The 21,207-nt window shown below is 39.2% G+C and overlaps 1 protein-coding gene across 3 annotated transcripts in view; it reads right to left on the minus strand.

The window, feature by feature from the left end:
- Positions 1-2,346, minus strand: part of NR1H4 (nuclear receptor subfamily 1 group H member 4) — a 61,567-nt gene extending 59,221 nt beyond the window's left edge. For 2 of the 3 annotated variants that reach the window (XM_087448591.1, XM_087448590.1), the window contains exon 1: positions 2,256-2,334. In XM_087448591.1, coding sequence (XP_087304717.1) covers positions 2,256-2,334 — 79 coding nt within the window. Of the gene's footprint in view, positions 1-2,255 lie in introns of all 3 variants that reach the window. The other variant, XM_014780288.2, reaches the window with a different exon arrangement.
- Positions 2,347-21,207: the final 18,861 nt, after the last annotated feature.

A 21,207-nucleotide genomic window follows, 5' to 3' on the forward strand; every position in this document is an offset into this window, starting at 1 on the left:
ATGCTATACTATAAACCTCACTTGCCCTTCTTGTAACGACATGACTGCTGTTTTTGATTACTCAGTTAGACTATTGGAAAAGAGTCCAGCTCTCCGGCTAGTTGAGCCCATGAGTTAACACTTCTGAATCTCTGGCATATCTCTAAATCCAGGAGTGGTGAGTTAGGTATGTGGGTTACCCATCCGTGGGCCACAGTCTTTTCGCTGGTGCTCTGCACCTTAAGCTCAGGATGAGCGGTCCATAGAATCCATCAGTGTCATCAGGACACAAAAGAAGATGGGAAGGAGGAATAAACGAATCAAATGCTCTTCATCCTCCCGTTTGGCATACCTTTAGCTCGGGTATGTTGAGTGGAGTGAGACTGAGGCCCTGAGGGAAAGAGATGTGGAAAAAATGCTTAGACCTGGCCCTAGAACTTAACAGGGAAAAGGGAAAGGAGTCCCAATGGTCACACACGGTTCAGATGAGTTTACTAGGAGAGGGGACCAGAAGAAGACTTGAGGAGACTGCTCCAACCGGGAATAACAGCTGTGCATTGCAGCTCATGCATCTCGTACTATATAGTCTCAGAAACCTGAAATGAAGTGTTGAGAAACTGGATAAGAATGTGGTCCAGCAAAGGAGAGATGAGGGAAAAGCAACACTGAAAGCAGGAGTCACAGTGCTTCCTTAGCAATCATTTTCAGATGTCTCTAACTTGACAGCCCCCTCACAACTTTTTCTCTATTACTCACATCTTTTCCACCTCATGGCTGCTGAGATCAGCCTTCAACCTGATGTACTTGCTTGGAGATCTTAATATGCAATCATAAAGTTTCAGAGCAGAAAATGGAGTTTTTATGAGAAAAAATAATCTTAAGTGGAATTTTCCTTAGTTTATGATATGCACCTACAGTCCTACTTATCCTGCGTGTTCTAATTCGTAGAGCAAAAATTAGAAAGATGTCTATATGCTGATTATATTAAGGACCCATAAAAGAGTAGGCCAGAAGTAAATGGTCAAGTGTCTGGACATGGAGGTAGACATCCCACTGCCCTTGACTGCATCCACAGGATGAAGAAAAGTCAACTGGAAGAAATAAGACCCAGCAAGTATGTCCAAGAAGTGGCATTTCATAAATAATTACTGCTGCCTTTGGTCTCTCTGAGAGTTACTGACAAACATCTCTTTTTCCCCTAAACTTTGTTTCTCCTTCTCTTCTATTATTTATTAATTGATTCTTATTTATCAAATGCATACTAGGATTAATAAAATATGTTCTCTTTCCTTAAATGCTCTTATACTGTATGGGGGCAGGTAGACATGTAAATAGGCATGTAATACAAATAATGACTTCCTGGAAACGACTTGATAAACCATTCTCACTAAGACGCTAATGACTGGTAGGTAATAGCCTAAGCTATTAATTAATATCTCCAGGGATGCCTGCAACCAAACAGGGGATCATGCCTTAACACATTGAATTTTGTGGAATTTCAAGTGTTTGTATTCTCACTTGATATCATACTCTCCCATGGTCTATATTAGTACAGTGAAAAACTGGGAGCATCCAAGCCTCCCAGCAGAGCCATTAGGCAGAAGGGAATTATTCTAAGAGTGGCAGAAATCCTCCCTGCCCCACCCAAAATATTGCCCTGCTGACTGTTTGCTGATTTCCTAAATTGAAACTGTTGATAGCGAGATTTTTTTGTAAATGTATAAAGTGGAGCAATATATCATTTTATGGTATCATCTAGTTACAGATCTACTGAAAACAATCTAGTACAATTTGTCCTCAACCGAGCTTAAGTGACTAATTCTGACACAGTGCCATATGTCCCCCAGCACTGGAAGAATGGTGGAAAGGAGACCTACTGCAGAGCTGAGACTTAAGTAAACTTAGCCTTTAGTAGGTATAATATTAAACCATAAGAATCATGATTTCATGCTTTAGTGCATGCTACAATAATATGAGAATTAGCCCTACAGCAGGAACACTTTTCTACTCTCACCTCTGTTAATTATCTAGCCTCATGGCCTTGGACAAGTCACAAAGCTCTCTGAGTCTTGCAGTCCTCATCTATAAAAAAGAAGACCATTAGGTTCAATGAATCCAAGGTCCAACCTACCTCTAATCTTGCATAGTAGCTAACGTTTATTGAGTACTTAGAAGGAATAAGAACATTTTCTGGACTGACCATCTAGAATTTTTTCTCATGTATTTCCAAATTACAGTTTGTTTTTACTTATATTCAAATGAACTTGGCAACTTACCAAATAAATTGTCAGAAAGAGAAAATTCATCCATGGCAGGTAAGTGGGAGTGTTCGATGAGATTCATTTTTGATCCCATTCAAACTCTTCTATTTGAGAATGCACCTTTGTGATAGTGGTCTTCAACAAAACACCCTGAAAGGCAAATAAATAAATAGAGAATTTGGGATAGGAGGGGAATGGTTAAGAGAGAGAGAAGGAGGGAGGGAGAGAGAAAATTAATTTACAAAGTGTAAATGTAGACATTTTGCCATAGGCTTTCTGTATGTATCTGGTCTCAGCATTCACCATTTTTACATCTCCTTTGGACTACAAATGTCCAGATATGTGCTTTCATAAAAGATATTCTCTAATTTATCTGGGAAAACATCACATGTTTTCATTAAAGTTTCAGCACTTAGGAGATTTGGGCAAGACATGATGACATTTTGGCTATGTCTTCATTTCTCTTACATATAGAAAAAACAGAAACAAATAGAAAGGCCTTGATTAAAAATGGGATGAATCAATGATTTATTAGCTTAAACTTTAATCTAAAGTTGAACAGTTCTTTGCAAAGACACGAAAATGATTTAAGCCGTTTTTTGCTGGAATTTTCTAAAGTTGAATAGGCATCATGTCAGCAGATCAAAAATTCAGAAAGTTTTCCCCAAAATCTTATTTTTGTCTTTCAGGGAAAATTTCTGGGACTTCCATTTTCACTCTCATGATCTACCTTGGTCATATATTTATCTGGGATAAAAATAAGTTATAGTAAAAAAGAAAAATAATAGTAAATCTCACCAAAATGCCTGAGGTTACATCCTGAGGAGATGTCCAGAATGAATCCAAGTACCCAAGAGAAGCAGTGTTCCCTTTCAGCTATATCTCTAGGTCTTCTTTTCTTCCTTCCTTCCCTCCTTCCTTTCTTCCAATATGTCTTCTACCTCCCTGAGGAAGTAATTTGAAAGGTCAAATAATAAAAAGATATGCTATCAGAACCTCTTTTCCCAGGCTGTTTTCTGAGTGTCATTTTCAAACCTTTTTATCCTGTCTCCACCAAGAAATCATTTTGTTTACAAGTAAATAACAATTTATATTTGCTACTCAAGAAGAAAATATAGGATTTTTGTTGGACAAATATTTATTTCATTAGAACTTCCCTACTATTTGTGTCACTGTTTCTTTATCTTTCACTCAGCAAAATGTTCCAGCTTCAGCAAAAGCAAGTTTCAGATACATTTGGCTACTAATAAGGTCATCTGCTAGACTGCATCTGCTACATTCATTCATGTATTCATGCTTTCAACAAACATTTATTGAGAACTTATTCTGCACTAAGCTCTGTGCTGGATCTTTGGAGATAAAATGGTGAAAGAAAAAAAGCATCCACGATCCATGATACCAAGCTTAACGAGGAGTAGAGATATAAAAAATAAGCACACAAATATACAGATGATTACATATCGTTGTGAAAGCTGTTGGTGAAGGCAAAGATCAGGACCCTCTAATAGAGAGGTTTGGGTTTGAAAAGATGTCAAGAGATAGAGAAGTAGCTGAAGGGGAATGTGGTTTCAAGGGCAATTTTTAAAGATGGGTAATACCAGGACACGTCTGAATTGATGAGAAGACACTAGAGAGGGAATCGTTGAAGAAGCAAGAAAGAGGGAGAACTTCCTGTGAAAGGATACAAACTGTGCCCACTGTGGGAATGCAGACATATCTAGGTCCATCTGTTGAACCAATGGAATGGCCTAACCAAAGTTTACTGTCTAGTAAGCCAACGGGCTGGTTGGGAGAAAACCCATTCTAGACTCAGAGGGAGCCAGGAACCGTGACCTTTACCCCAAAGCAAAGCCTCACTCATTAGAGGATTGTGTCATTCTCAATGTAGCACAGTGTTTAACCAACATGTACTAGATTCAAGAGGCCTTTCTGGCACCCTGAAATGAGAAGGGAAAGAGTCAGAAATAAAAATGAAGTCTGGAAACACTGAAGTATAAGGTAGACCCTTCCAACAGAAGGCAACAAGTAGGAAAAAGAGCTCATTTCAACTCCATCCTCACCCTCAAACAACTCTTTCACATATCACAGTGGAACTTTGACCTCCTAGGGCCTTTCTGGGACAATTGTGAAACAGCAGCAGCCCCCTAGCTATCGCCATAACCCTGGAGAAGTGCCCAGCAGACGAACTGTGACCACTGGATGGGCACTGCTCTCCCCACGGACATAAAAAGTAGTGGAAGAAGTGGCCAGAGCCGACTCGATTATGAACAAATATGAAGAGCCCCCAAGGCACTCCTGAAATACTAGGGTGGGGGAAGGGCTGTGATAGGAAACTGGAGGTCCTGAGGAATAAGCCAGTAAAAGTTGAGTTGTCGGCATTAATGGGACCTCATCCATATTTACAAGTAGTTGAGGACTAGGGAAATTCAACTTTCAATATGTGTATATGAATTGTGTATGTATATATGCAATGTGTATATATTAATATATGTGAATTATGTATAATAATTGTGCATTTGTTTCTGCATATTGTATAATAAATGGGTTGACAGACCCCTCAAAATTCAGGGAACTATTGTTCTAGATAGAGTCTCTCCTATCTTTGGAATAGGAAATTCTACAGTTTCCCATAATAATAATTTTCAGGAACCCACAATGTGTAGAGTCATGAGTTTGTCCTAATATTTAATCCAAACTTATACTCTGTAATTTAAGACCTGTTTGCTCTGGTCTTAAAAAAAACAGGAGATTTCAGCTCTGTGACTCCAAATTCAGGCTTCCCTCTGTGTTAACTTTTTCTCACATTTGTCTTCTTTAATCTTCAGTCATGGTCATCAAGCTCCCTCATACGTCTGCAGCGCATTACAGCTCTCTAATATTTTCCAGGTACACTCATCTTCATTTTGGATTCTTCTAATTTTCCTCTATGTGTTCATACAAACTTGGCACCTTCAATTCAAGTTCAAGGAACACAATAGGCCTTCAAGAAATGTTGGCTCAACTAAATGATCTGTATTAATTGTTTTTCCCACTTAGCTCTGCCAAATTGGCTGACATTTGGCATGCTCTTCCTGGAGAAATGGCACAAGATAAGGATTTCATTCTCCTATTGGCACAAAGGACATAATTTGTCACTCTTTCACCCAAACGAAAATCCAGTTCCCCTAATTCTGTATTATTTGGGTTATTCTTGGCTGGAGACCCACTATGTGGGTGCCCCCGATTAGCTAACAACAGAGCCCTGCAGAATCCAGACAGTTAGCAGGGTCTGCTCAAATCAGGTTTGTTGGGCTTATGATTCCTGAAGGGCTTAAAGAAAAAGAAATCCTTTAATCTTTAAAATCGTAACATAAGCACATGGTAAGCAATTCAAACAGGACACTGAAAAATATGTCTTCCTTCCAGCTCTGTCACCAATTTCCTCCCCAAAGTACAACTACAATGGCTGATTTCTTGTGTATCCTTCCAGACGCTATGCCCATTCTTAGCATATAGAGGGCCCTTAAAACACTGTACCTTAATCTGGGGTTTGGTAAACTATCATCTGCAGTCCAAAGCTGGCCCACTGCCTGTTTGAAATTCAAACTCAAGTTTGAAATTATATGAAATTCAAATTTAAGTGTTCTCAAATAAAGTTTTATTGGCACACAGCCACATCCATTTGCTTATGGAATATCTACGGCTTCTTTCTCCTTACAATGGCAGAATTATAACACACACTACATGGCCCACAAAGCCAAAAACATTTACTACTCAGTTTTTCACAAACGAATAGAAAATTTCAAAAAAATCAGGTAAAATTATAGGTAAAGTATGAATAAATGTAATGATTACCTTGGGGGTGTATACCCACTTAATTATACACATTTCATCATAGTAGGGTCTTCTTTACCTCTTAACAGCTCCTTCCCGGGATTGGCAGCGTCAGCCATAATTGGCTTGTCATTTAATGAGCACCCTTCCTGTCTCAAGCATTTGGCAAGTGTTTCCACGTACATTATTTCTTTCATTAGGGTTACTTCTGTGTCTTCCTTTCTCTAATACTCTTCACCCCCTCGTTGGGGGAAGGACTGCAATAGGACGACTAACTCCCAGGAGACCCCAGACCTTAGCTCTGGAATCTTTTTTTCCCTTCAAATCCTCCCTTGCATATAAGGAGTCATCTTATAGGTTGAGAATAAGCAGCAGGTATTCTCTACACTAGTGGCCTTTGAATAGTTTTGCTCATTTGCTCTCTATAACAAGTTTAAAAACCAATACGCTTCCTCAACAGATGTTTGGGTTGACATCTAAATTTTTTCACTAAAAAATGAAAGAGTTGTGGGGCCGGCCCAGTGGCACAGCAGTTAAGTTGGCATGTTCTGCTTTGGCAGCCTGGGGTTCACCAGTTCAGATCCTGGGCATGGACCCATTGCTCATCAAGCCATGCTGAAGCAGCATCCCACATAGAAGAACTAGAAGGACCTACAACTAGGACATACAACTATGTCCTGGGGCTTTGGGGAGAAAAAAGAACAAGACGGAGATTGACAACAGATGTTAGCTCAGGGCCAATCTTCCTAAAAAAATAAATGAAATAGTTGCAAAAAATGTAATTTCTGAAATATTGTAAAAATTGACACTTTTACATGTTGTTACATTACTGTTAAATCTATTCAATTAAATCTAAATATCATAGCAACTTAATATCCTCCCTCATCCTTCTAAGAAATACGAGAAGATATTCTTCAACATTTGGAAATTTCTTTTATCATTCCTGTTCTTCCTTCAGTTCGCATTTCATTCTACTTCACTGCAGAATTTTATCCTAATGTAGCATATTTTTATGCTTGAATGTCTATTATTGATCATCTTATCACACTTTTCTGCAATTAAAATATGCATATAAATTTGGATTTTTAAAAAAATTTCTAGCGACTTTAAGATTTTAAAGGTTTAAATAAAACATTTTCTGGATTGAGTTTATCACTAGTTATTATTAGTGTCCATTTGATCAAAACTACACCTTGCCCATTAGATTTTCTCTACAAATAGGGTGGATTATTCTCCTCAGTACCAAACAGCACAAGTGGAGAAAGCTGTCTGTTGTGGAAGAGAGAGCCTGCAGATGAGAAAGGAAGACACCATTGTCAGGGAGCAGCCACAGCCAGCATTGGCAGCGACAGCCACGTGCACCAGAGGAAGAATACCTCCTTAGAAATACAATTAAAGGTTCTGTTTAAATAATGAACTTCGAGAAACTGCAGACAGAGAGCCTAAGAATTCTCTGAAGTTAGTGATAAAAGTCAAGAGAAGAGGAAGCCATCACTTCTATTCAGATGAATTCATGTATGAGTTAATATAAAAAGGATTAAGTTTGGAATCAGAGCAGATAAAGAAAAATGGCTGAATTTGCACACAAATTTCCCTGCCTTCATGGACTGTTTTCCTGAAAAGTTTTTAAAATTTATTTTTTAAATGAAAGTATTTTTAAAATAAAAGGGTCATTGCAGAAAATTCTGACAATATGGAAAAGCTTTGAAAAAAATGTCAAGTTGCATTCTATAACTTTTTTTTTTTTAGTTTACACTCCCACCAGCAGTGGATAAGAGTGCCTTTCTCATCACACTTTCATTGGCATTACCTACTCTTACTTTCAACAGTCTTTTCTAATTTGCTAGGTGACAAATCCTATCTCGCTGTATTAAATTGCATTTCTTTGATGACCAATAAAACTGAAAAAAATTTTTCACATCTTTATTGTCTATTTGTGATAGTTTCTTTCCACTTTCTGTTTATGTCCTTTGCCATTTTTCTATGGAAGTTCATCTTTTTTATTAATTTAGAAGAGATCTTTGTATCTTGAACGTATTAGCACTCTGTTATATTTGCTGCAAACATTTTCATTTGCCTTTTAATTATCTTTACCTAAGAAATTTTGTCTTTTATATAGTTAATATATGTGATTTTTTAAAGCTTACTTTCATTGCGTTTTATTTTTAGTTTATGGTACAAGGTGACTTTTTCTCAGAATTGCCCATTGAATAATTTTTCCCTTCCACGTGGATTTGTGAGGCTTCTTTGATTGAGACTGAATTTAGTTTTCCATTGATCACACAGTTACATCGTGTACCAATATCGTCCTTTCCTGTTATTGTTCACTCTTTTTCAACACTTAAGATAGTCTCACTTTTTCTCTATGATAAACTATCACACCTTGCATCATATTCTTTAAAAAAAATTTTCTTTGGGAGTTTGAGATGGTAGCAAACCTATATTTAGGTAGGAAAAGCTACATCTTCATGATATTCAGTTTTGCCTTTCAGGGGCAAGGCATGTCCCCATTTATTCAAATGTGCGCTTTTATCTCAGTTTTAAAGATTTTTTTCCGTCTGCATCTCAACTATCTCCATGGATGCTTCTTCTGTCATTTATCTTCCTCCTCATCTTCCTCCTCCAGGAAACTACGACTCACGGGCCAAATTCAGCCTACCAAGGGCCAAATTTGCCCTTTTGTTTACACATTGTCTATGGCTATTTTCACTCAACAACGGCAGAGTTAAGTAGTTGCGACACAGTCCACATGGTCGGCAAAGCCTAAAATCTTCACTATCTGGACTTTATAGAAAAAGCTTGTGGTTCCTGCTCTGACCTATAGAGACATGTGTGGAAGTGTTGAATCCACATTCAAGAATAGTGGTGCAGAATGATTGGGTGGGTACATAGGGAATTTTCATAGCATCTGTCATGCTCTCCTTTTTAAGCTTGGGGTAAATAGAGGGAGTTGATTACATTACTCAATTTTTTGCATGTTGGAAATATTTCATAATGAAAAAGACTGAATGAAATTATATAAATATATGTGTGTGTGTGTGTTTGTGTGTGTGTGTGTGTGTGTGAAAAGCTTCCTTATCTGTAAAGATAAGAAAGTTCATACAGGAATTCTTTATTTCTTATACACTCTTACACACAAACACTTTTAAGACTTCGAGGAGAAAGCAATTCCTTCCCATAAAATGTCTGGGGACTGTAACTGTGGTCAATGAGGCACTATTGGAAATTTTGTGTGGCACAATGAAATCTGTGTTCAAAAAGATTACTTTAATGAGAAGGTGGGACTGGGAGGGTGAGCAGTAAAAGAAGGACGAAAATTTAGGAAATTTGTTGTTGAAGTGAGATGTTCAGATGCATAGCAGGGTGGTATTTGTAGAGATGGAAAGGAAGGGGCTTGAGGACAGCGTCCATAAAGGAGGAGGAAGGAGAGGAAGAAGCCTGATGATACCAAGTTTAAGCCTTGGGTACTGGTGGAAGCAGGGACAAAATGTTTACTTTACTTTATGTTTATTTGTATGAGGTTGTAACCTAAGTCTTAATTTAAGGACCCGGGAATAATTTCAGAAATGGTGCGCACTGTTTGTTTTTAATGTGATAAGACACATAGTGACTGGTAGCTTGGACTCCCACTTTCTGGTTATCACTTTTTACTTGTTTAGATACCGTGTGTCACAGGAAGTTCATGGTGTGTGGAGCTCCTCTGATTTAGTGTAAACCATTTGCAAATGGAGACCTTGGAAAGACCCTATTCCAATTAAATAGCTTTGACTCTGATTTAGAAGAATCTCAACTCTCAGAAGATGAAGATAAAAATAGTTACATGCTGGTTCCTTATGAACTCTTCACACCCAAAGACATCATCCTTGGTGAAATTTTTCTCAGATGAATCCAGTTGTTGATGGCAAAGCCTCCATTTTGTTGGATATCTATGTAATCCATTCTTAAAGGGCAGGAAAAAAGTGAACTTTTTCTAGCTATCATCATTTCATGCCTAGAGGAAGCCTTGAATTCAGCCCAAAGGCTAGAAGAATGTTCTTAAGGAAAAGAGAAGGGAACTCTAGAAAAAAAAAAGTTTTTTCTTTCCAGAGTTTTGGTCTTCCCAGAAGCACTTAAACTGAAGTAATTATTTCGAGGGCAAAAATACAGATTTAAGATAAATAGATCCTTCCCAAAGTCCAGAGAGATTTAAAGGACAGCGTGTGGCCAGTACTGACCACAGGTCAGGCAAGATGGCTTCAGGCCAATATGGCCATTGCAACCACATTATTCTGAGTGTCGTGCCCTATAAGAACCAAACAACCTTTATTATTATCATAGTAACTATTACATTTTTTTTTGTAGATAGATTAAAATAATATCTACCATTTTATGAGTGCTTACTATGCAGCAGCCTCTGTGCTATGTTATCTCACTTAAACTATGATAAGCCAAGTAGGTATTAATATACACACTTTATAGATGAGAAAACTGAGGCTCAATAATAACCTTTCCAAGGTCATACCACTAGTAAGAAGCAAAGTCGGGATGTAAACCCACATCTAACTCTAAATTCACGCCCTCTCATGCAGCTCTCCCACTGAGACTGTCACTAACCACTTACCAATCCATAGTGAGGGTGAATTGGCAGTTCTGCAAGGTCACTTCTGCCTAAATCTTGAATTCAACGTTAGCTGTTCATACGCACAAATTAATGAAGTAAGCTTGTACAGGGTTTGCCATTGTATCATTTTGTTTCTTCTTAAACTTCTCTTGCTGTTTCTGAAGTCTCCATTTAAAGGTATTTCCTTCAGGCATTGTGCAACAAAAATACTTATGCCAACCAGAGCTCTACAGCTCTTTGAGCTTCTGTGTTATGGAGGCTGCAGAGTGGGTCCCAAATGGCAGCTGACCTTTATTTCCAAGTAGAGTAAAAGTAGCACCTGGCATTGAGGCCTCTAGGGCCATGAACCTGAGAGTGAGTACTCCTTAAATTTTGCACCCTAGGCATCTCACCTGTCTCACTGTAGTCCCAGCCCTGCTTCTCAGCCTCCTTGACTAGCACTGATCCCCAGTAGACTTTCATAGCACTGGGTACCTCTTCTTTGTAGTGCTTATCACAGTTGTAATTCTGCCTTTGTTTTTGTGATGATTTGGTTGTCTGTGTTCACCATTGGACTGTCAGCACCAGGAGAGCTTATACTGGATCTCCAGAGCCTAGCACACAGCCAGGTGTATATTAGATAGACAATAAATACTTGTTGATTGGATGGATGAATTAACTAAATACATAAATGAATGAATGAATAATATATCTTATTAGATAACCGCCTTTAGAATCTGTCTTATATGGTCCATGGGATCATTAGTGAATAGAGATGTATAAGGATAGCATGCATAAGAGCTTAAGAATATTTTTTTTAATCACACGCAAAACCTAACAACTAAGGCTGCTTTCCCACAATGTAGTCCTGATTCATAAACTATCCATTCTTGTTGGAAATCTCTTAAGCATGTCTCCCCATCAGAACCATTTTATACATGAACTGATCACCTCCGGAAATAATTTCAAGAATCCTCCCAAATCTCCCTCTGTTAATTTCTCTTCCTTTAGAACCACCAGGTTAGTTTTTTGTCTTTTTAATGTTCATTCTTCATAGTCAGGAAAGTTTTATCTTTTTACTCATTGTCTGCTTTAGTCAAAATGGTCAAGAAGTTGTTTGTTTATGCTTTCTCTATGACTGACCTGTCATCTTTTTTTCAAATAGTTCATTGGATCCTCTGAAATTTTATGACAATTATTTATGTAAATTTTTTGTTATTTGCAAAAGTGGCCACCACAACATCTTCCATTCTACATGCCCTTTTTGCAATGTGAGTTTGCCACTACCCATCAATAGATGAAGTCTATTTCCCCAGCCTTTGAACTTGAGCTGATCTGGTGACTTCTTTGACCAACAGAATGTGATGGAAGTGACGTTGTGGGGCTTCTGAACCAGGCCTTAAGAGACCCTGCAGCTTCTCTTTTCCCCACCTAGGAATGCTGCCCTGAAATGTCATGCTACTTGTAGATGCCACAGATACAAAACCTCATGGAGAGAGAAGTCCAGCTGTCCCAACTGTCCCAGCTGCCAGCCACACCAAGACTCCAGACATATGAGTAAGGCCATCTTGGACCTTGCATTCCAGTTGGTCTTCCATCTGAATGAGCCACATGAGTGAGCCCAGGAAAAATCAGCAGAGGAACTACTCAGCTGACTTATAAAAATATGAGAATTAATGAATCATTGCTCTCTTAAGTCACTAAGCTTTGGGGTAGTTGTTACAAAGAAATAAATAACTGATATAGAAATTGGTACCTAAAAGGACGATACTGTAAACAGAAAAACAAAAGGCTAAGACACATGGCCTTGGCTTTGGGATTGGGAGATGGGCAGGGCCTGGAAGGGCAGTGAGGAAATTACTATAGGAAGCTGGAGAAGCAGTGGGTCATGTTTTGAAACAATTGGCAAAACTGTCACCTGTGGTAACTTGGAAGATAGGAAGTTTCCTAATGAATTTGTGGATCTGATTAAGGCGATTTCCAGGTGGTACGGTGAATGTGTCAGTTGGTGTTTTTAGCTGTGCATGATAAGGTACATGAAGGGAGAGATGAATTAAGGAAGGAACTGTTCATTTTGCAAGAAGAATTTAGAGTACATATGAAGGATGCTGAATATATTGGGTTGAAAAGTAAGACTGTTTTGCATTTTGGGTCTCTCCCTCTGGCAGAAGATTCTCAAAGGAAGAAATGGCCCCTGGGTAAATATTAAATCATAAGTATGGCTGTAAGATCCTTTGCTAAGAGCTCAAAAAACTTAAGGAGGTGCCCAGTAGACACGTGCATCTAGGTAAAAGCGCTTCTAAGGATGTCAAGGGCATTATCCCGCAGCATTATCCCACAGTAGCTTGACATGTCCAAAGTAGAAATAAGTCTGTCTCAAAAAATTATGGATGTAGGTTTTCAGGCATGGAGTGAGTCCCAAAAATACTCATAAGAAATCCACAAGGTGTTCAAGCAATTGCTTTAGTGAGAGAAATGCCATCTTGAATCAAAAACTGACTTTGCCTTTCCTCCCCTCTATAAGTGAAGTCTATTTCTTCACCCCTTGAATGAGCTGTTATTATGATTTGCTTTGACGAATAAAACTGTTCTCCTTCTGAGGCTAGGTCTCAAGAGATCTTATGACTTCTGTTTTCACCATCTTAGAATGCTGTCTTGAGACCACCATGCCATGAAAAAGCTAGGAATGAAATACTATTGGAAAAAGACACTTGGACATTCCAAATATCCCAGTCAACAGCCAGCATCAAGGCCCCAGGCAGGGGAATGAGACCTAGCTGACCCTCCAGTTGAAATCAGTGGCATAATTGAGCCCAGGAAAAACCAGCAGAAGAACCTCCTAGCCAACCCATAGAATTATAATAAATAATAAATCATTATCTTTTTAAGCCATTAAGTTTTGGGGTGGCTTGTTACATAGTGTTAGGTAACTGATACAATCCCCCAAATGAACAGTATGGCATGTTGGCTATTATCTCACTGGTGCCTAAAGGAAGTGAGCATTTTCTTAAAAGTACTATATTTACTCTTTAAAAATGGCATCTCAATTTCAATTTCCAATGTCGATGCCACATGAATTCATTCACTCACTTATTTATTCAGTCAATGTACATTTATTGACTGTGTCAGGCACTGGACATATTAAGACAAAAAAATCATGATCCTGCAAGAAGCTTAGTGGAAAACTCAGGCAAAGAAAACCCAATTAAAATAGTGTGGGGATTGCTATGGCAGCGGTAAGCACAAGTCCCTTCAGGAGCACAAGCAACATTCATTAAACATTCATTAATTCTCCACTATGTATCAGGCTTTGATCTAGGCCTTGGAAATAGAGTGATGGATGAGACAAATGCATCCATCCAGGGGGAAAAAATCCTTTGTCTCAATGGAGCTTACATTCTAGTGGGAAAGATCAATAATATGCAAGTAAACAAATAATAAGATTTCCAATGGTGGTGATAAGAAAATAAAGGAGAGAAGGGATAGAGTGATGTGGTTGGACACTATTTTGGAGAGGGTGAGCTCTCGGAAGAGTGGATATTTGAACTGAGATGTGAAGGATAGGAAGCAGTAAGCCATGCAAAGGGGAAATAAGTCCAGGTAGAGTGGCGAGCAAGTGTTAAGGGCCTGGGCTTGGGGTGCTGGAAGAACAACAAAAGGCCAGTGAGGCTGGAGGTGAGTAAGGAAAGGGGGATTGTAGGAGGTGAGGTCTGAGAGTAGGCAGCTCTCACATGGCCTGTTGACTATGGTAAGAGTTTGGATTTTTTTCTAACTGGAAGTCATTGGCAGGTTTTAAGCAGGGAAGTGAGTAGGAGAATGAGGGAAGTCTTCCTGAGGGGGAAGGGCTGATTCTTGAATTTAATCTTGAAGGAATAGGCATTAGACTAGCAAGTGGCATGCACTGGGGATCACTATAGGAAGAGAAAATAGCATGCTGTGTTCGGAGCAGCCATAAATGGTTCTCTATGCTGTGGCTAGTGGATTTAGCTCAGATCGGTGAAGGAAGGATGGCCTATTCAAGAAATAGTGTCAGGAAAATTGGTTAATCCTTTGGGGGGAAAAAATAATGATTTCTATCTTGCATCATTCTTGAAAATATGCTTCAGGTGGATTAAAGACTAAAAACTATGAAATTATTTGGAGAAAATATAGGAAAATACATTTATCATCTTTATGAACTTAGGGATTGAGAAGGGCTTATTAAACAAGAAATAAATAGGAAAAGAAGAAATTTGACTACATTAAAATCAAGAAGACAGAAATCAAGACACCATAAACAAAGCTAAATATATGAAACAAACTGGGAGAAAATGTTTATAACATAAATAACAGACAAAAAATTAGTACAAACAATATATAAATAACTCTTATAAATAAAAACAGAAAGGATAAACAATCCAAGGGAGAAATTGGCAAAGGATATAAAGAGGAAATTCACCAAAAGGGAAATACAAGTGGCCAATAAACATACAAAACATCTGAAACTAATTAATAATTAGAAAAATGCAAATTAATATAACTAGATACCATTTCCATCTATCAGGTTGCAAACATTTTTGCTTGATAATATTAAAAGTTGGAATAAGAGTATGGAAACATGCATTCTCATATACTGCTAGTGGGGGCATAGCTTTTAGTCTTTTTGGAGGGTTCTTCAGCAGTGTATATTAAAATAAAATGCAATTCTAATTCTTAGGTATTTTCTCTGGAAAACCTTTGCAGATGTGCACAAGGATGTTCATTGTAGCATTGCTTCCAATGGTGAAAAGGTGGAAAACATATAAATGAACACCAACAGTAGAATAGCTAAATATACTGTGCTCAATCTATAGTATCGAATATTAGGCAGTGGTTGAAGAGATTGAGATGGTTTTATACATATTAACATTGAAAGAGAGAAGTAGAAGAGAATAGGTTTGGGGGAAGTCAAAAGAGGTTTTGGCTATAAAGAGACAGTTATAATGTTGTAACTTCTCATGAGGTGAATGCATTGATGTATGTCAATTCCCTAGGATAATATTCCTCATCCTCCATTTCACCAATTACAGAGTTGGATGCTAGACAGGTACATTCAGATCCTCTGGGAGAGAGGGTTGTTGTTTTAACATTTTTAGAATTGTGCAGCATTTTTGAGCTTCAATGAAAATTAAAACCTCTCTCTAGGAAAAACGTATAAAATGCACAGATTTTTTTCAGTTCATAAACTTTATCATTTTAGAGCAATTTAGGTTCACAGCAAAATGGAATGGAAAGTACAGAGTTTCCATATACCTCCATCCCCACAAATGCACATCCTCCCCCACTATCCACATCCACCAGAGTGGTACATCTGTAACAACTGATGAACTTAAATTGACACATCATTATCACCCAAAATCCATAGTTGACATCATGGTTCACTGTTGCTATTGTACATTCTATGGGTTCTGACAAATGTATAGTGACACATACCCACTGTTACAGTATCATATAGAATAGTTTCACTGCCCTAAAAATCCTTTGTAAAATGCACATATTTTTTAATACAGTCTCAAAGGATTCCTGGCCTCTTGAAACCCAACATGGCCTCATACTTAGAGTCTGGACTCCAGCAGAGCAAGGATCCTCCACACAACCACTTTGGAATGATGTTACTCTGTCCTGCCCTCTCAACCCTGCACCACAACCAGCTTTTGCTCCTTAAGCCACAGGCTGGTGTAGGCTTGACATATACATTGAGAACTTCCGTAGCTCTCTAGGAAATGGTGGCAGGTAGTTCTCTGCTTGGTCAGAGACAATCTGAGCCCCAGAACAGTGGGCTTTTCTCTGATCAGCAATATCCCTCAGCAAGACTGTCTCCTTTGTGGACAAGTAAATTATTTACCACATCTTCCAGATGACCATGTTAAATATATCTGCCTGGACACGAAACTGCAAAGCTATGCTGTTTCTCCTTTTCTTTGAATTAATGACGTTAATTAAAACATAAAGGATCCAAGTTATTCCAGGATCAGTGAGACCAGGAAAAGGCCTTCTAAATTTATTTAAAATGGGAACCAAGGGGTCGGCACCGTGGCTTAGCGGTTAAGTGCGCGTGCTCCACTGCTGGCCGCCCGGGTTCGGATCCTGGGCGGGCACCGACGCACCACTTCTCTGGCCATGCTGAGGCCACGTCCCACATACAGAAACTAGAAGGATGTGCAGCTGTGACATACAACTATCTACTGGGGCTTTGGGGATAAAAAAAGTAAAATAAAATAAATAAATAAATAAATAAAAATTAAAAAACAAAATAAATAAAATGGGAACCAAAATCTCAAAGTTTCATTAGGATTTTATCTTGAAAAATAAAAATTGATAAAAATTTATTTTATATTAATCCATACTAATTTTAGTCACCAGAACTCTATTGTAATTCTTAGATCTAACAGAGACTAAGTTGTATTATTTTTTCCTGGGTAATATTTTATTTTCTGTGCAATATTTCACTTCACAATCAAATTGCATTATATTAGCAATGCATTTACACAAGTTTACAAAGAGGAAGGAGAGTAAGAATAACAGGCATTCCCTTATTGCCAAAATTGGAAAGGGGCAAACTGAGGGAGAAATTATCTCACTGTGGAGGGCAAAGGGGTTAGGGAATTACAGAGAGAAGAGGGAGGTGGGAGAGAAGAGAGGAGGGTGGATATTTTTACATAGGGACAACTTTTGCCTCCCCATGCAGCTGGGTGACCAAGACACTCAGGGAGTGGTTTTTCTAGTTACATCTCCACTGGTAGAAAATATAGGAGCAACAAGAAATACCCGGAAAGAAGAAAATTGTTCCTATTTCTTTTAGCCCCTTCATGATCTATGTTGCTAGGATTTAAGAGAAAAATGAGACTGTGAGCAAAACAAAGGGAAAACACTCCCTATCAAGAAAAGAACATATACCTTCATTCTTTCCTTTATCCGCCCACCTGACGACAAATATATGATGAGAACGTGACAGTGTGAGCCTTTGAAAATCTACCGCATGGTGATAAGGATTCTCACGGGGTGCATAACCCACAGCTTCCATGAATCACAGTGCTTCTGAGCTCCTCAGAAGGAGGAACGCCTCATCAGGGCACCAAGTCGGATTCATGGTGCCTTTAATTAAGATGCTGATAACTGAAGTCTCCAATGAGCTCTGCTAGGCTGACCTCTGGGTTAAAGCAAATAGCACTGAAAACTGTGCGTTTTCTCTGCTCATGGTGCCGTCATTAGAAAATGCCCTATGAGGCTTTAGGAATCTTCACAATTGTGCTGGGGCTTAACAGATCACCCATGTCAAGCTGAAATGTTTGCGGGCTGGTCTGCCTTATCTCCCACCATTCCAGATTTCAAGTTTTCCCAGCCTCCAACAGTATCTGGGTAGCAAGGAAAAGGCTTTGGAGTCAGAAAGATCTGCCCTCATATTCAGGTCCTGCTACTTCCTAACTGTATAACTGTGGCCAGGTTTCATGTTCTCTTTGAGCCTCAGCATCCTCATCTATAAAATGAGTATAAGAAAAACTTCTCTGCAGGGTTATTGTGAGAAGGAAAGAGGCGATTTAGGTAAAGCCTGTGACATGTTAGGAGACAGTCAATCAAAGTGAGCTCCATTACACACTCAAGCGCACACACATTTCTTGTCTTTTCCTTACAAAGTACTCAGGGCCTCACAACTATTGGGTGTTCCATTATAACTTGGCCAGATTTTGGAGGTGTGGACATAAGAGGAAGGACAAGGATTACATTACTTTCTCTCTCCAACTGGAGGGAGAGGGCAGAGGTGCGTGACGGAAAACAACACTGCAAACGCTGAGGAAGTGTCTCAGGACAAGAGAGTGTCATCCCTGGCCCGTACTTTATCAGCTAACTCTGAGTTGCATCAGCCATATTGCAACACTTTCAGCAAAACACAAAAGTCCATGGTGCGAATGGCACAGGTCCATAATTTGGAGGGTTGGGGAGGACTCAAAGATGAAGGTGTCTATCATTTTACAAAATCACAGCTAGAAACCCAGTGATGGCTCCTCCAACATCTTTCTCTATCCCTCTTGTCAATACTGCTGAGGTGGTCTAAGACAGCACCAGTGGCAACATCAGATTTCTTTAAACCTCAGGTGAGTTTCTCAAAGAACGGACATGAGTTATTCGCATCCCGCCCCTCCCTTCTAAATAAAAACTCAATTCAGAGAAATCATCCGGCTCCCCTCATAGTTGCCTAATTCAGTGTGGCAGAAAGCAGACAAGGAGATGCCTTATCTGTAGATTCAGACCTCGGACAATTTTGATAATAAAGTTCTTCCTAACATTTTCCATCTTTTTAAAATATTTCCATCTGATATTCATATGAGACATGCAAAGCAATAGAAGAGTTTACAACCAGAGTTAAGAGAGAAAGCTAAAATTTTGAACCTACTTTTCTCCTAGGAAAAACTTACGTTTCGATTAAGCATAGGATTGTCCCATGCCTAGATCCCGGGTCATCTGACATTAGCAATATTCCCAAACTCACATCAGGATTTGAAAAATCACCAAAATATAGCACACTATATAGGTCAAATTGTCTGTGCAATCAGAACAGAGACATTTCCTAAATTGACTGTCTCCAGGGATTCTCCTGGGCAACCACAATGTTGAAAAGATATTCCTAAATAATTTTTCAGTAAGATAAGCAACTCGTTTTTCAATAAGGTAAGGTTAGACCCATTAACTTCTACTTCTGTTTGTTTTTAAGAGTTTCTTTCTGTTCTTTTCTTTTTAATTTTCAGGATTTTATATCAAACTCTACTAACTTAGAAGTCAGTCATAAACCAAACTTTCTGACATTAAAGAGAAACTGTAAATGACAATTTCCCCTCTGTTGCCTTGAGATACCCCACTCCCAGAGGAATTAGGTACTCACTTGGATTGTCTTAGGTCAGAGATGAACTTTGAAGCCCCTGGGAGGATTCTGAGTCCAGTCTTCCTCTCCAAATCACAGCGATTCGCTACAAATGCTCAGAGTACAATTTTGCATTGGGGCGAGTCCAGGAGACAGTGAGGAGAGGAGGAGGAGGGAGTTCTAGCAAAAGTCGTGGATGATCACAGGCGGCCTTCCGGCCCAGCAGCAGCATCTCCTCCTTGGCTCCGTGCCCCATGGACACAGATTAGTCATTAACAATCCTTTCTCTGCTAAATGATATAAACATAGAAAGGAACTTTGGGAGAGCCTCAAAATTCCCAGGACAAACTCCCAGAGCCCCAGAGAAGGGCATGTGACAAGCCTAGGGGCCCTGAAGCTCGCCTTTTAAAACACTTCTCCTCGGGCTGCTTTTTAGGGTTCTGAGTACCCAGATTTCTGTTCACGTGGTCTAAAACTGAACTGTCATCTTCCCTCCCTCTCTCCAATTTCTTTTAATAGCTCCACCACCTCCAGGGGACTGAAGTTAGAAACTTAGAGCCTTCTCGACCCTTCCCTCTCCTGGGTCTCCCATATCACGTAATAACAGATTCGTGTGGATTCTATCTTTGGAATGTCTCTTATTTCCAACCCACCCTGTTCCTCTGCTAATTCGGGCCTACCACAGCTTCCTTTTTGAAGAACAACACTGACCTCATAACTCTTTTCTCTTCTCTCCTTTCCTTTTTCTATTTTCCAAATTGCATAGCAGTGTAAAATGCGGGCTCTGATCAGTCACCTACTCATTTGTCACCACCTTGGGCAAGAGACTTGCCCTCTCTGAGTTAGCTTCCTCATCTGTAAGACGGAGATAGAATAGCTATCTTACGTGCTGTGCTGAGAAGTATATGCATAGTTAAAAATGGGTAAAGTGTTTAGAAAAGTGTCTGGCCTACAGCAAGCACCCAATAAATTTTAGCCAGTATTATTTCATTCCTTTATCAGTTGAACAAATACAGAGTGATTGTCTGCGCACTACAATCTCCTAACCAAAAATCTCCAATGGGTTCCTTGCCTAAAAAATAAACAAAATGCTATGGTCTGACATTTAGAACCCCTTTCATCCCCTGACAATCTAGCCCTAATATATCTTTCTAGCATTTTCTCATATCCTGTGTCTTCAGAGACCCCAACCTCTTGCCCACCTGTGCCAAACTCTCTTGCCTCCATACCTTTGCACAAGCTCTTCCTTTTACCTGAATCACCTTCCTTTATAGCTACACAGCTTCCAGGCCCATCGCAGATGCTAAGTTCTTTCTGAAGCCAACTCTATTCCTCATCTGTCCCCACTGTGCCCACCAAACTTACCTCATCTCTTATTTCTCTCATTGTCCCTTAATTCCTCTGATCTTGTATTTCACAGTTACCTACTTATCTCTTTTACAAGAACAAAATTTCTGGGGGATAATTATGGTAGCAGACTTGCCTTTGTATCCATCCCTGGTCTTAGCAGAGTGCCTCTCAGGGAAAAAGTATGGCATAACTATTTATTAACTGAATCAATGAGTGAGCTGAGAAAAGAACTTTCCAAAGTAGCACACTGGGCACACACAGGGGTGTGTGTGTGTTTGTGCATACATGTGCATGCGCACCGGCTGATGTTCCCCATCGGCAAGTTAGTGGAAGGCTTACACTCAAATCTA

Source organism: Ceratotherium simum, chromosome 25 (assembly GCF_057802395.1).
Source record: "Ceratotherium simum simum isolate JZ-2026a chromosome 25, ASM5780239v1, whole genome shotgun sequence".
Taxonomy (NCBI): domain Eukaryota; kingdom Metazoa; phylum Chordata; class Mammalia; order Perissodactyla; family Rhinocerotidae; genus Ceratotherium; species Ceratotherium simum.